This window comes from Bufo bufo, chromosome 7 (assembly GCF_905171765.1).
Source record: "Bufo bufo chromosome 7, aBufBuf1.1, whole genome shotgun sequence".
Classification (NCBI taxonomy): domain Eukaryota; kingdom Metazoa; phylum Chordata; class Amphibia; order Anura; family Bufonidae; genus Bufo; species Bufo bufo.
The window spans coordinates 192040625-192053053 of record NC_053395.1 but is presented as its reverse complement, the minus strand read 5'-3'; the positions used below and the strand labels follow the sequence as shown (position 1 = coordinate 192053053).

Sequence of the window (12429 nt, the reverse complement as noted above, 5' to 3'; positions counted from 1 at the left end):
GAAGTAATAGGATTCATCAGTAGTAACATTTTTATTGAAAAGATTATAATAAGAATTTGGGCAATGCGTTTTCCAAAGAGTTCAAAGAGAGCAGTGAGGTTATCTACTAGATGCTATCTGTTGCCTGTTTTAATTGCATGAAATAATTAATTAAAAAACTAGTTTGAGCGTATATTACAATTTCCAATTTCCAGATTTCTACTGCGCAACATAAAGAAGGGTATTGACGAGTCTACCCAAATTTACCAAAACACCACATAGCCAGAAATTATTTGTTTTGCTTACCGTCGTCTTTAACGTATTCCTGCCAGTCAACATCTGGAAAGGTACTGTTGAAGAATGTGCTGTTTGCATCCATTGTGCCGTTGATGTAGGAAGTCGTATTGATTCCTTGAATGTATAGTGGCGGCCAAAGTAAACATTTGTTCCTTAGGTGTCCCATGAATAGCTGCAGTCCTATTAGTGCAAACACACTCAGACAAAACACTGTGAGAATCATCACATCCGAAAGCTTCTTAACCGACTGGATCAGGGCCCCCACAATGGTCTTCAATCCTAGGATCGAAACCACATCATTGTGTTTGTTCCATATGAACGACATCATAAAATAAAAAAATCAAGAGTACAGTGAATTGTTTGCATGCAGAAGCCTGGACAAACAGTCAAACATTGACACAAAGCAGTTAACACAATGGACAGCCTGAAGCTGATGGAAAACAGTGAAATGAGTTGAAGAGACGTGGACAATTTTGTGGCTCTCACTGTTCCTCACAGAAGGTGATGCACTTTACAAAATGGCTGCATGTTTATTTTATTTTGGGGTAGTGGTGTTATGGTAGGGGAAATTATGCTTAATGTGAATTTACATATATTTCTCTTCTAGTTTCTCTTCTATGTCACATCATGTTAATTCAAAAGAAAACCCTTCATAAAATATAAGTTGCTTCTGTTACCTTGAAACGATCATTTCATAACATTCACAACTAGTGATGAGCGGGAGGTGCCATATTCGATTTCACGATATTTCGCGAATATTCGATTGAATATTCGTCTTATATTCGTCGAAATCGAATATTCGTCATTATTCTATTTATTGCGAATAATATACGATTTAATTATTTGCGTATTGCGATTTTTCTTTTGACAGTATAAGGCAACGTTCCTATGACTATGGCTAGGCTAATATGTGTATTTTACGAATATTCTATATATAGCTATAACTTCGTCTTTTAGAATATTACGAATATTCTAAAAGACGAAGTTAGAGCAATATTACGAATATTGGTAAAATACACATATAGATTGTAATTTAGCTAATATAGTGCTATAATCTTTTTTTTTTTGTATAATTTTTTTGCCTCTTCTGAACTTCAGTTTTGGAAAATATGTACACTATTAAAAAAAATTACTATAGCACTATATTAGCTAAATTGCAGTCTATATGTGTATTTTACAAATATTCGTAATATTGCTCTAACTTCGTCTTTTAGAATATTACGAATATAGCAATAGAGCGAATAAATTCGTTATTTAGAATATTCGTCTTTTTTTTCCCCAATGTGTACTGTTATTCCACTGCTCCCCGACGAGTGTCCCCGTAACCATGGGAACGCCTGTGTGTTAGAATATACCATCGGATCTGAGTTTTCACGATCTCAGGGAAAACTCAGATCCGATGGTATTTTCTAACCCACAGGCGTTCCCATGGTGACGGGGACGCTTGTCGGGGAGGAGTATGCGAACAGCTGCTATATTGCTATGTATTCGTTTTTTATAATATTGGTCATTTTTTTTTCCATATAAAAACATGATTCCCCCCTGCTTAAGTTGCTTGTGGGCCAATGGCTTATTGACCCACAAGAAAGAAGCAGGGAGGAATCATGTTTTCAGATGTAAAAAAAATGACAAATATTCGATATAACGAATATATAGCACTATATTCGTAATATTCACGAATTTACGAAGTTGCGATATTCGCAATTAATATTCGCTATTCGAATATTCGAGCTCAACACTATTCACAACTAGTGTCCTTCCCTATCTTATCTAACTATCTATATATATATCTTAGAGAATTAGGAGGACATTTATCATCTGCTTTGTGACAGAAAAGTGGCTTTAAAAAATCTCAAGCTGTGTGTTTTTTTACTGCCCTCGCCCCCTTTTTAAAAGTCTCTCAAGGCATATAACATGAAAAAATGAATCAAATTTGCAATCAGTCCTAATTAGAAATTTATATTCTTTTATTTATTTATTTTTCTCTGCAGACTATGTGTTTCCATGGTAACAGACTGCAAACAAACTCTGAGTAGTCTGATCCTGCAGACCTATTCCCCTCTATCTGTCTCTACTTCTGGCTAATCTACCATATAAATGTTAGCACAAAGAAAGGGACATATGGAAGAAAGTATAAAATTACAAGACAGCAGGATTAGAATTTGTTTACTCTGTTACCATGAAGATGCATTGTCTGCACAGAACAGTGGAAACAAAATAATTGGATATTTTTCATTAAAGACTTACTAAAAGTTGCTTAATTTGTTATGACAATAAATTTGGTTGTAAAGGCGTACAGAACTCTCAGTCTGTAATAGCAGCTGTTGTCCGGGGTCTCCAGGAGCTGGATCCTATTGTCACTACCAGAGCTTTGGGACGTTCTCACAGCTCTGTTTCTCCACCCCTGTGATGATGTCACTACTAGAGCTGGGAGGAGTTCTCACTACTCTGTTTACTTTTGGTTTCTTTCACCACAGCTGTCCTTCATGTGTTTGATTTTCCTCTCTTTATATCACCCCTCCTCCTATGATAGGATGTGGATTATAGTTCTCACTTCAGTTGTAGCTCTGGCTTTAGTTTCTTCACTTGTAGCTATCAGTTCACTGGACCTGTGTTCTGCTGCAGCTAGCACTCCGGATATTGCCAGCCTGTCCTTGGATCCATCTTCTCTGCGGCTGCAACCCCGTCAGCTAAGTGTGCAGACATTGTTGTGTTCCTGTTTATTTTCTGACTGGATCTGAGGTGGCCACGGTTCCCTCCATATACTGAGTAGGGCACTGGTGGCCGTGCCCCTTCCACTATTGTAGGGGTTACAGTGGTCATTAGTCTTAGGCACGTGGGCATGCCTCTTTCCGCCATTTGGATCCGGGCATGTGCTTTAGCAGAATAGGGAGAGCGTTGAGGGTCGGACAGGGGTCACCCGTTATCCTCCCTAGTTCTGGGTCCAGTCAGTAGCTCTGTACTGTGTATTACTATTGTTGCCCACATACAGCCGTGACATTATAATCCACCCAAAACCGTCCTTTTTTGACATGGATCCGCTTTCTGGCCTGGTTGACCGCATGCAGGGTCTTTCTTTGGAAGTAGCGGATCTCCGTCAAACTATGACTCAGCTTCAAGCATTGGGCCCTGCTCCGGCTCATGGAGTCTGTTGCGAGCCAAAGGTCTCACTTCCGGAGACGTTCTCCGGGGGCAGTGAGAATTTTGTTCGTTTCAGAGAGGCATGCAAACTCCATTTTTGCTTGTGTCCTCACTCTTCTGGTAATCAAGAGCAGAGGGTGAGGATTGTCATCTCCCTGCTCAGGGGTAATGCTCAGACTTGGGCTTTTTCGCTGCCATCAGGGGATCCCTCCCTTCGATCCGTGGAGGGATTTTTTGTGGCCCTGGGGCAGATTTATGATGACCCGGATCGTGTTGCTCTGGCCGAATCTAACCTACGTGTTTTATGCCAGAACAAACGGTCTGCGGAGCTTTATTGTTCTGAATTTCGGAGATGGGCAGCTGATTCGGGTTGGAATGATGCTGCACTCCGGAGTCAGTTCTGTCATGGTCTCTCGGAGAGATTAAAAGATGCGTTTGCTTTCCATGAGAGACCAACGTCCTTAGAGTCTGCCATGTCATTGGCGGTACGCCTTGACAGGCGTCTAAGAGAAAGAAACGAGACCTCTCTGTCCAGCCATTGTCAGTCTAGGGGAAGTGGTGCGGACTCATTCAGTGTGCAGGGGCCTCATCCTGTCTCGCTCCCCTCTGAGGAGGAACCCATGCAGCTAGCTCGACTTGCCCCTGATAAAAGAGGATTTAGTCCTCAGAGTATGGTCTGTTTTTGTTGTGGGGGCATAGGTCATTTGGCAAATGTTTGTCCATCTAGGAGATTCTTGAACCGTACTAAGAGCGATAATAAGAGAAAAATCTCAAAAGGTAAATCATCAAGTTCTGCTTCATCTGCTACTTTGGGCAAAGTTGATGTAGGATTTGATGCTTTTCCTCTGACCTGCAGTTCCCGTTTTCTCCTGTCTGCCAGGGTGGCGCTAGAGAGCAAAGTCATTTCTTGTGAGATTTTTGTCGATAGTGGAGCGGCCGTCAATCTTATTGACACTCAATTTGTAGCCATGCATGGTTTTCAGGTTTGCACATTAGATAAAGATATACCTGTTTTTGCTATTGACTCTGCTCCACTCTCGCAGAGATCTCTGAAAGGCATTGTTCACAATATCCGGCTAGCTGTAGGTGACACTCATGTGGAGGATATATCTTGTTTTGTCCTTAACGGATTGCCGTCTCCTCTAGTTTTGGGGTTACCCTGGCTCACTAGACATAACCCCACTATTGATTGGCAAGGAAGGCAAATAAATGAGTGGAGTGACTTTTGTAGAGAGAATTGTCTCACAGCGACTTTTGCAGAGGTGTCTACTAAAACGGTGCCATCATTTCTCTCTGATTTCTCGGACGTGTTTTCCGAGAGCGGTGTTCAGGAGCTACCTCCTCACCGGGAGTTTGACTGTCCCATTAACCTCATTCCCGGCGCCAAGCTGCCAAAAGCACGCCTCTACAATCTCTCACAACCGGAAAGAATCGCTATGCGAACTTACATCTCCGAGAGTCTCGAAAAGGGGCATATTCGTCCCTCAAAGTCACCTGTGGCCGCGGGTTTTTTTTTTGTTAAAAAGAAAGATGGCTCTCTGAGACCTTGCCTAGATTTTAGGGAGCTGAACCGTATCACGATTCGCGATCCCTATCCCCTTCCTCTGATCCCGGACCTCTTCAATCAAATTGTTGGGGCCAAGGTGTTTTCCAAATTGGATTTGAGAGGCGCGTACAACCTGGTCAGGGTCAGAGAGGGGGATGAATGGAAAACGGCCTTTAATACCCCTGACGGGCATTTCGAGAATCTCGTTATGCCTTTCGGCCTGATGAATGCTCCGGCCGTCTTTCAGCATTTTGTTAATAGTATTTTCTATCATTTAATGGGGAAATTTGTATTGGTGTATCTTGATGATATTTTGATTTTTTCCCCTGATGTTCAGACCCATCAGGATCATCTTTTTCAGGTTCTGCAGATTCTGCGGGAAAATAAATTGTACGCCAAGCTGGAGAAATGTCTTTTTATGGTATCGGAGATTCAATTTCTGGGTTTTCTCCTCTCTGCTTCTGGTTTTCGCATGGATCCCGAGAAGGTCCGTGCTGTACTTGAGTGGGAGCTTCCTGAGAATCAGAAGGCATTGATGCGCTTTCTGGGTTTTGCGAACTATTACAGAAAGTTCATTTTGAATTATTCCTCTGTTGTCAAACCCCTCACTGACATGACAAAAAAGGGGGCGGATTTTTCCTCTTGGTCGGAGGAGGCGCTTGCAGCCTTTTCTAAGATTAAAGAGAATTTTGCGTCTGCTCCCGTCTTGGTGCATCCCGATGTTTCCTTACCTTTTATTGTTGAGGTGGATGCTTCCGAGGTGGGTGTGGGTGCGGTTTTGTCCCAGGGCCCTTCCCCTGCCAAGTGGCGACCCTGTGCCTTTTTCTCTAAAAAACTCTCCCCGGCAGAGAGAAACTATGATGTGGGCGATAGGGAGTTGTTGGCCATCAAGTTGGCTTTCGAGGAATGGCGCCATTGGTTGGAGGGGGCCAGGCACCCTATCACCGTTTTTACCGACCATAAGAATCTGGCATACTTGGAGTCGGCCAGGCGTATGAATCCGAGACAGGCCAGATGGTCTCTGTTCTTCTCCAGATTCAATTTTGTTGTTACATTCCGACCTGGGATAAAAAATGTGAAGGCTGATGCTCTCTCTCGCTGTTTTCCGGGAGGAGGAAACTCCGAGGACCCGGGTCCCATTTTGGCGGAGGGGGTAGTTGTTTCTGCTCTATATTCCGATTTGGAGGCCGAGGTCCAGGCTGCCCAGACTGAGACACCTGCCCGTTGTCCTTCTGGGAAGTTGTTCGTGCCTCCTGAGCTACGTCACAAACTCTTTAAGGAGCATCATGATACGGTTCTTGCTGGTCACCCCGGGAGTAGAGCCACGGTGGATCTCATTGCTCGGAGATTTTGGTGGCCGGCTCTTCGTAAGTCGGTGGAGGGTTTTGTGGCTGCTTGTGAGACGTGCGCTCGCGCTAAGGTCCCTCGTTCACGGCCTTCAGGTTCCCTTCTCCCGTTACCCATTCCTTCCCGTCCTTGGACACACCTGTCCATGGACTTTATCACGGATCTTCCTCGTTCCTCGGGGAAGTCGGTGATCCTGGTGGTGGTGGACCGTTTTAGCAAGATGGCTCATTTCGTACCTTTCCCTGGTTTACCTAATGCTAAAACGTTGGCGCAAGCTTTTGTCGACCATATTGTTAAATTGCACGGCATTCCCTCTGATATTGTTTCCGATAGAGGCACGCAGTTTGTGTCCAGGTTCTGGAAGGCTTTCTGTTCTCGCCTGGGGGTTCGGCTGTCCTTCTCTTCTGCTTTTCATCCGCAGTCGAATGGTCAGACTGAGCGCCTCAATCAGAATCTGGAGACATATTTGCGCTGTTTTGTTTCAGAGAACCAGGAGGATTGGTGTTCATTTCTCCCTCTTGCTGAGTTTGCTCTGAACAACCGTCGTCAGGAATCTTCTGATAAGTCACCATTCTTTGGTGCATATGGGTTCCATCCACAGTTTGGGACATTCTCGGGAGGGGCTCTTTCTGGTTTACCTGAGGAGGAGAGATTTTCCTCGTCTTTGTCTACCATTTGGCAAAAGATTCAGGGTAATCTTAAAAAGATGAGTGAGAGGTATAAGCGTGTGGCTGATAAGAGACGTGTGCCTGGTCCGGACCTGATTGTGGGTGATCTGGTGTGGTTGTCTACTAGAAACATTAAGTTGAAGGTTCCCTCCTGGAAATTGGGTCCCAAGTTTATTGGGCCTTATAAAATCTTGTCAGTCATCAATCCTGTTGCCTTCCGTCTTGATCTTCCACGGGTTTGGAAGATACATAATGTATTTCACAGATCTCTCTTAAAACCATATGTCCAGCCCACGGTACCCTCCTCTTTGCCTCCTCCTCCGATTTTGGTTGATGGCAATCTGGAGTTTGAGGTTTCCAGAATTGTGGACTCTCGCATGGTCCGCGGTTCTCTTCAGTACCTCGTTCATTGGAAGGGTTATGGTCCTGAGGAGAGGATGTGGGTTCCGGTGTCGGACATTAAAGCCACTCGCCTCATCAGGGCATTTCATAGGGCTCATCCTGAGAAGGTGGGTCCTGGGTGTCCGGAGTCCACCCGTAGAGGGGGGGGTACTGTCACTACCAGAGCTTTGGGACGTTCTCACAGCTCTGTTTCTCCACCCCTGTGATGATGTCACTACTAGAGCTGGGAGGAGTTCTCACTACTCTGTTTACTTTTGGTTTCTTTCACCACAGCTGTCCTTCATGTGTTTGATTTTCCTCTCTTTATATCACCCCTCCTCCTATGATAGGATGTGGATTATAGTTCTCACTTCAGTTGTAGCTCTGGCTTTAGTTTCTTCACTTGTAGCTATCAGTTCACTGGACCTGTGTTCTGCTGCAGCTAGCACTCCGGATATTGCCAGCCTGTCCTTGGATCCATCTTCTCTGCGGCTGCAACCCCGTCAGCTAAGTGTGCAGACATTGTTGTGTTCCTGTTTATTTTCTGACTGGATCTGAGGTGGCCACGGTTCCCTCCATATACTGAGTAGGGCACTGGTGGCCGTGCCCCTTCCACTATTGTAGGGGTTACAGTGGTCATTAGTCTTAGGCACGTGGGCATGCCTCTTTCCGCCATTTGGATCCGGGCATGTGCTTTAGCAGAATAGGGAGAGCGTTGAGGGTCGGACAGGGGTCACCCGTTATCCTCCCTAGTTCTGGGTCCAGTCAGTAGCTCTGTACTGTGTATTACTATTGTTGCCCACATACAGCCGTGACACCTATTGTGTCATGGTCATATGCTTACAGGGGGCTCTTTTTGGAGAAGAGGTGTCTCAGTGAAGAGGACTGTTTAAGTAGATTATATTGAAAGAATTCTATACATGTGAATGTTATAAAATGTGCATTTCTTTTTCTCACTAAAGCAATTTATAATGTACAGATAGTTTTCTTTAACTGCTTAATGTCTACGTCACGCATATTTTTGCTACCCTATAGAGGTTATCTAAGTAAAAAAAAAAAAAAGATTCTTATCTGTTTTGAAAAGAATACATTTTATTTCCAAAAAGATGTCACATGCAGCTGTCATGCAGTTAGGAAAAAAATTCTACTTCTAAATTTGCAACTGAACCATAACTTTTATTCAAGGAATGTGTAAAATGTCATTTTTTAAAGATGAGGAAACGTGTTCTCATTGTTTTTGCCGTTTAAATCTGAAAAAATGTAGTTTTTTTTATTTTTAGGTGTGGAAAAAAATATCTCAAAATGCAAATTACACAGACTGAAGATAGCGGAGTCTCATGCAAGAAAGTGTCCAGAACTGGAAAAAAACTGAACTAAAAAAGTAAATAAAAAAAGCTAATGCTAAAAAAAAGCTAGGAATCTTTAGGCTCTCGCTGGCATTGCTCGTTGCGATTCCTGCTTTTTTTCTGATTTTTAGCAAAATGAGTGGAAACAACAAGGCTCTATGCTCATAGGATGTGGCTTATACTTTAATGGAGCAAAAACCAGCCTGCGTATTTTAACCTGTCTCTCACCTGGAATGACTGATATTGTTTTCAATGCTCGGAGAACTCTGAATGTTCTCAATGCTGAGACATTGCCCAGGTCCACAAACTCTGTCACATATCTGCAATAGGGGAGTTCACACACAAACACAATGACAGACACAAAGAAACAGTTGGATGTACAAGGGGCCTAAAACCTTACACCAATTACTTCTTACCTGGGATTACAGAAATAGTTTTCAAAGCTCTTAATACTCTGAAAGTTCGAAGAGCTGAAACATTGCCTAGGTTTACAAATTCTGTTACATACCTGTAGAATTAAATCAGAGTTATTCAGGATTTAGGAAGATTTTATCTTGCACCAGTCTTCTAGGAAAACCGTGCTGATGTTAATGATAAGAGGGGTGAATACGAGAAGGAAGAAGTTGTGTGAAAAAAAAAAAGAAATCTGTCTATATTATCTGTGGAATTTTAAGCGGATTATGATATATCACTGGGTTTCAGTGTTCAAATGTCAGTTTTAAAGGAAGTTGCCCCACTGAATAAATTTTTTAAAACAGATTACCATGCTATAAAATAACAAGAGTGGTAATACTGACCTTATGTAACAGCGGCTGCTGTGGGCCGCTGTTCTCCTGCTTACCGCCGCGGTCCTGGGCGTCATGTTCAGCGGTGATCTGCTGCCTGTGCTTCCCATTCACCGCTGCAGTCCTGGGCTCTGTCCTTGCAGGTACTGTTTGTTCTGTGCTTAATTGTCCACAAAAGTCGGCAAACGCCAATGTCTAGGATCAGTTGGGGAGGTGGTCCTAGACAAGTCCTCTCCGAAACTTTTAATTCCGGTGACTCTCACGAGGGAGTCACACTGTCTGTGCCTGAATTCTTGGATTCTGGGTCAGCCGGTAACTTCAATCAGCAATCTTTGCAGGACACAAGGACCTTGACACTCAGGCATCTGAGAAGGGGGTTGAGCCACTTATATAAATGCAGGAGGGCTAGGATTGGTCAGCGAGGTCACATGATCTAACCCATAAAGCACAGGAAGTGACGCGCGCCGGCCCTTAAGAAAGTGCTGCAGGGAAGAAGCAGCAAGTATGCTTTGGCCAAGGCTGAAAGGAAACTGTGGAGCAGATCCCAGAACGAACAGTACCTGCAAAGACAGAGTCCAGGACTGCAGCGGTGAATGGGAAGCACAGGCAGCGGACCACTGCTGAACATGGCGCCCAGGACCGCGGCGGTAAGCAGAAAAACAGCGGCACACAGTAACCTGCCGATTACTTGCCAATACGTCCGTTGTTCCTTGCTCATCTAAGGTCAACCAGCTTCAGAGATGATGTGTCAACATGATGTGTGATATGCTCCAATAGAAACATTGCCTGTCGACACATGCCCACTACAGCCAAGCATTTCAACACCACTGTGGTCACCTCTACACTGTCCAGTGACTGGCTGCAGGGGTGACCTTAATGGTGTTGAAATGTTAATGCTACAGCCAATGATTGGCTGTAGTGGGAACCAGGGGTGAACTGGCCATACAAATAAATTTCCCGAGGGCCGATGCTGCTGGCTAGGTACATTATCATCTTATGACCTCGGTGGTAAATGACACTGGAGCATCAGGTACTTATGTACCTGACTGGTGGCTGCAGAAGCCTCCTGAATTAATTTGTATGGCTGTCCTCAGATCGGTGATGCAGTCAACTGTGGATGGGGCAAGGAAGACCATCACTCCCTGCCCTGCTGTTCATCATTATAGGTCACAAGCCACTATATGAGGCAGTGTAGAAATGGCACAGGGACATAAGAGTCTCAGACAGCAGTCTGGAAAAAGTCCATGGCCTGTAACTGAGACAGAGACTTGGAATGACACTCCAGTATTTTATTTTTATTTTTTTCTTCTTTCCTTGGCCACTTAGAGTGCATACTACTGGAGGGACTATAGAGGTAATTACTAGGGGAAGTCCAGACTACTGAACATATGGCTGGTTTGATACTGTGGTACACATCTCGCCTCCTAGCCCCTCTGCTCCATATTTAATCAGAGACAATTGGAGGAGGATAGAACAGTGGCTATGATGGCCACCACAGAGGGACGGCTTCTGGGGGAGTATATTGTGCTGCACTGTATTTAGTTCTGCTGGGACAGTGTTTTGTGCTGCAATGTGGTATTGGTGACTCTGCCTACTTGTATTGGCCCATCTGCTTGTGTTTTCCTGCCTTCTGTGAATTTGGAGCTGACTACAACAAGGAGCAACTTTTAGGCATTTTTACAGAGACACTCTAAGGTAGTGTGTCAATGGGCAATTTTTTGATTGGAGTCGGTAAACAGAGACCAGAAGGGAACCATGGTGACAAGGGACTGTTATGGTATTATTCCATTTGCTATTTTATACCATTGTAATCAGTAAAAAAAAATAATAATATGTTACTGGACAACTGTTTTAAGGCGGAATTTTCACTATTAGAAGACGGCATTGTTCAGGGTTCTTAAACTACTGAATGGTTCGCATTCTATAATTCTCCTTTCATTTGTGGTGTTGGCCAGAAATGAAGGCTAATAGCATTTCAGTAAGGAGACTCACTGAAATGTTATTTTTAACTGAAATAACCTATCAGGGATTTTTAAAAGATAAGGGAAAGGGGGGTCCCATTCAGGTTCCTTGTCTCTTAGCCAGAGTGACTATTAAGAGTATCTATTGCGCTAGTAAGCCCAGCATATGTATACATCTATACAACTGATTTCAATGGAAACTGTGTAATATTTCAGTTCCCCTGTGGTGTAGAGAAATTTATTATTGTTATTTTCAAATTGTGTTGCTTCGTTCTCCCACAGATTATGAATGCTGATGGTCCTTGCAGGGAACCCTTCTTATAAAATGAGATTGTCCAAAAGAGACAATTAACCCACTCACTGGGATTCCATAGTGATATCAGTTGTTGAAAGATCTTTTGTGTTTTCTAGAGTGTGCATGTCTAGATTTATTCAGACAGGATGATAGACCACATTCAGGCAGGTCTGGTGCATGAAGAAAGCATTATTGCTGTTTTTACTTGACACTAGCCAGCTATGATGGGGCTCGAGGATATGGAAAACTGTTGCCCAATTTTGATTAGTTATTGTACATTTTAGCTTCTACTTCTATAGCAGGAATGCATATATTTAATTATTTTTTTTAGTTTATCTTAACATCTGTCCCTACTGTAACATTTACCAGAATGAATTTTACTTTTTCTTTTCGATTTTTTTTTTAAATGTAATTTTATTTTACTGTGTATTTATTTTTGCTATTTTTTATTTTAGGCTTTTCCACAATTTCAAAATGTTAGATTTTTTTATTCATTTTTTTTTACTTTCTTTAAAAATTTATATTATTCTCGTTAAGTTAGTCTTAACATCTGTTCCTACTGTACCATTTTCCAGAATTGCATTTTAAGTTTTAATTCTTTTTACTTTTTATTTTAGAATTTGTTTAATGTAATTTTATTTTACTTTGTATTTATTTTTGCTATTTTTATTTTAGGATTTTTC

At 42.8% G+C, this 12429-nt stretch overlaps 1 protein-coding gene across 1 annotated transcript in view; it reads right to left on the bottom strand.

Annotated features, from left to right (window-relative positions):
• Window positions 1–12429, bottom strand: part of LOC121008434 (sodium channel protein type 2 subunit alpha-like) — a 248365-nt gene that overhangs the window by 89435 nt on the left and 146501 nt on the right. Inside the window, exons 6-7 of the mRNA XM_040440980.1 lie at window positions 9122–9213; window positions 286–555 (exon numbers count right to left, since the gene is read on the bottom strand). Coding sequence (XP_040296914.1) covers window positions 286–555; window positions 9122–9213 — 362 coding nt within the window. The remainder of the gene's footprint in view (window positions 1–285; window positions 556–9121; window positions 9214–12429) is intronic.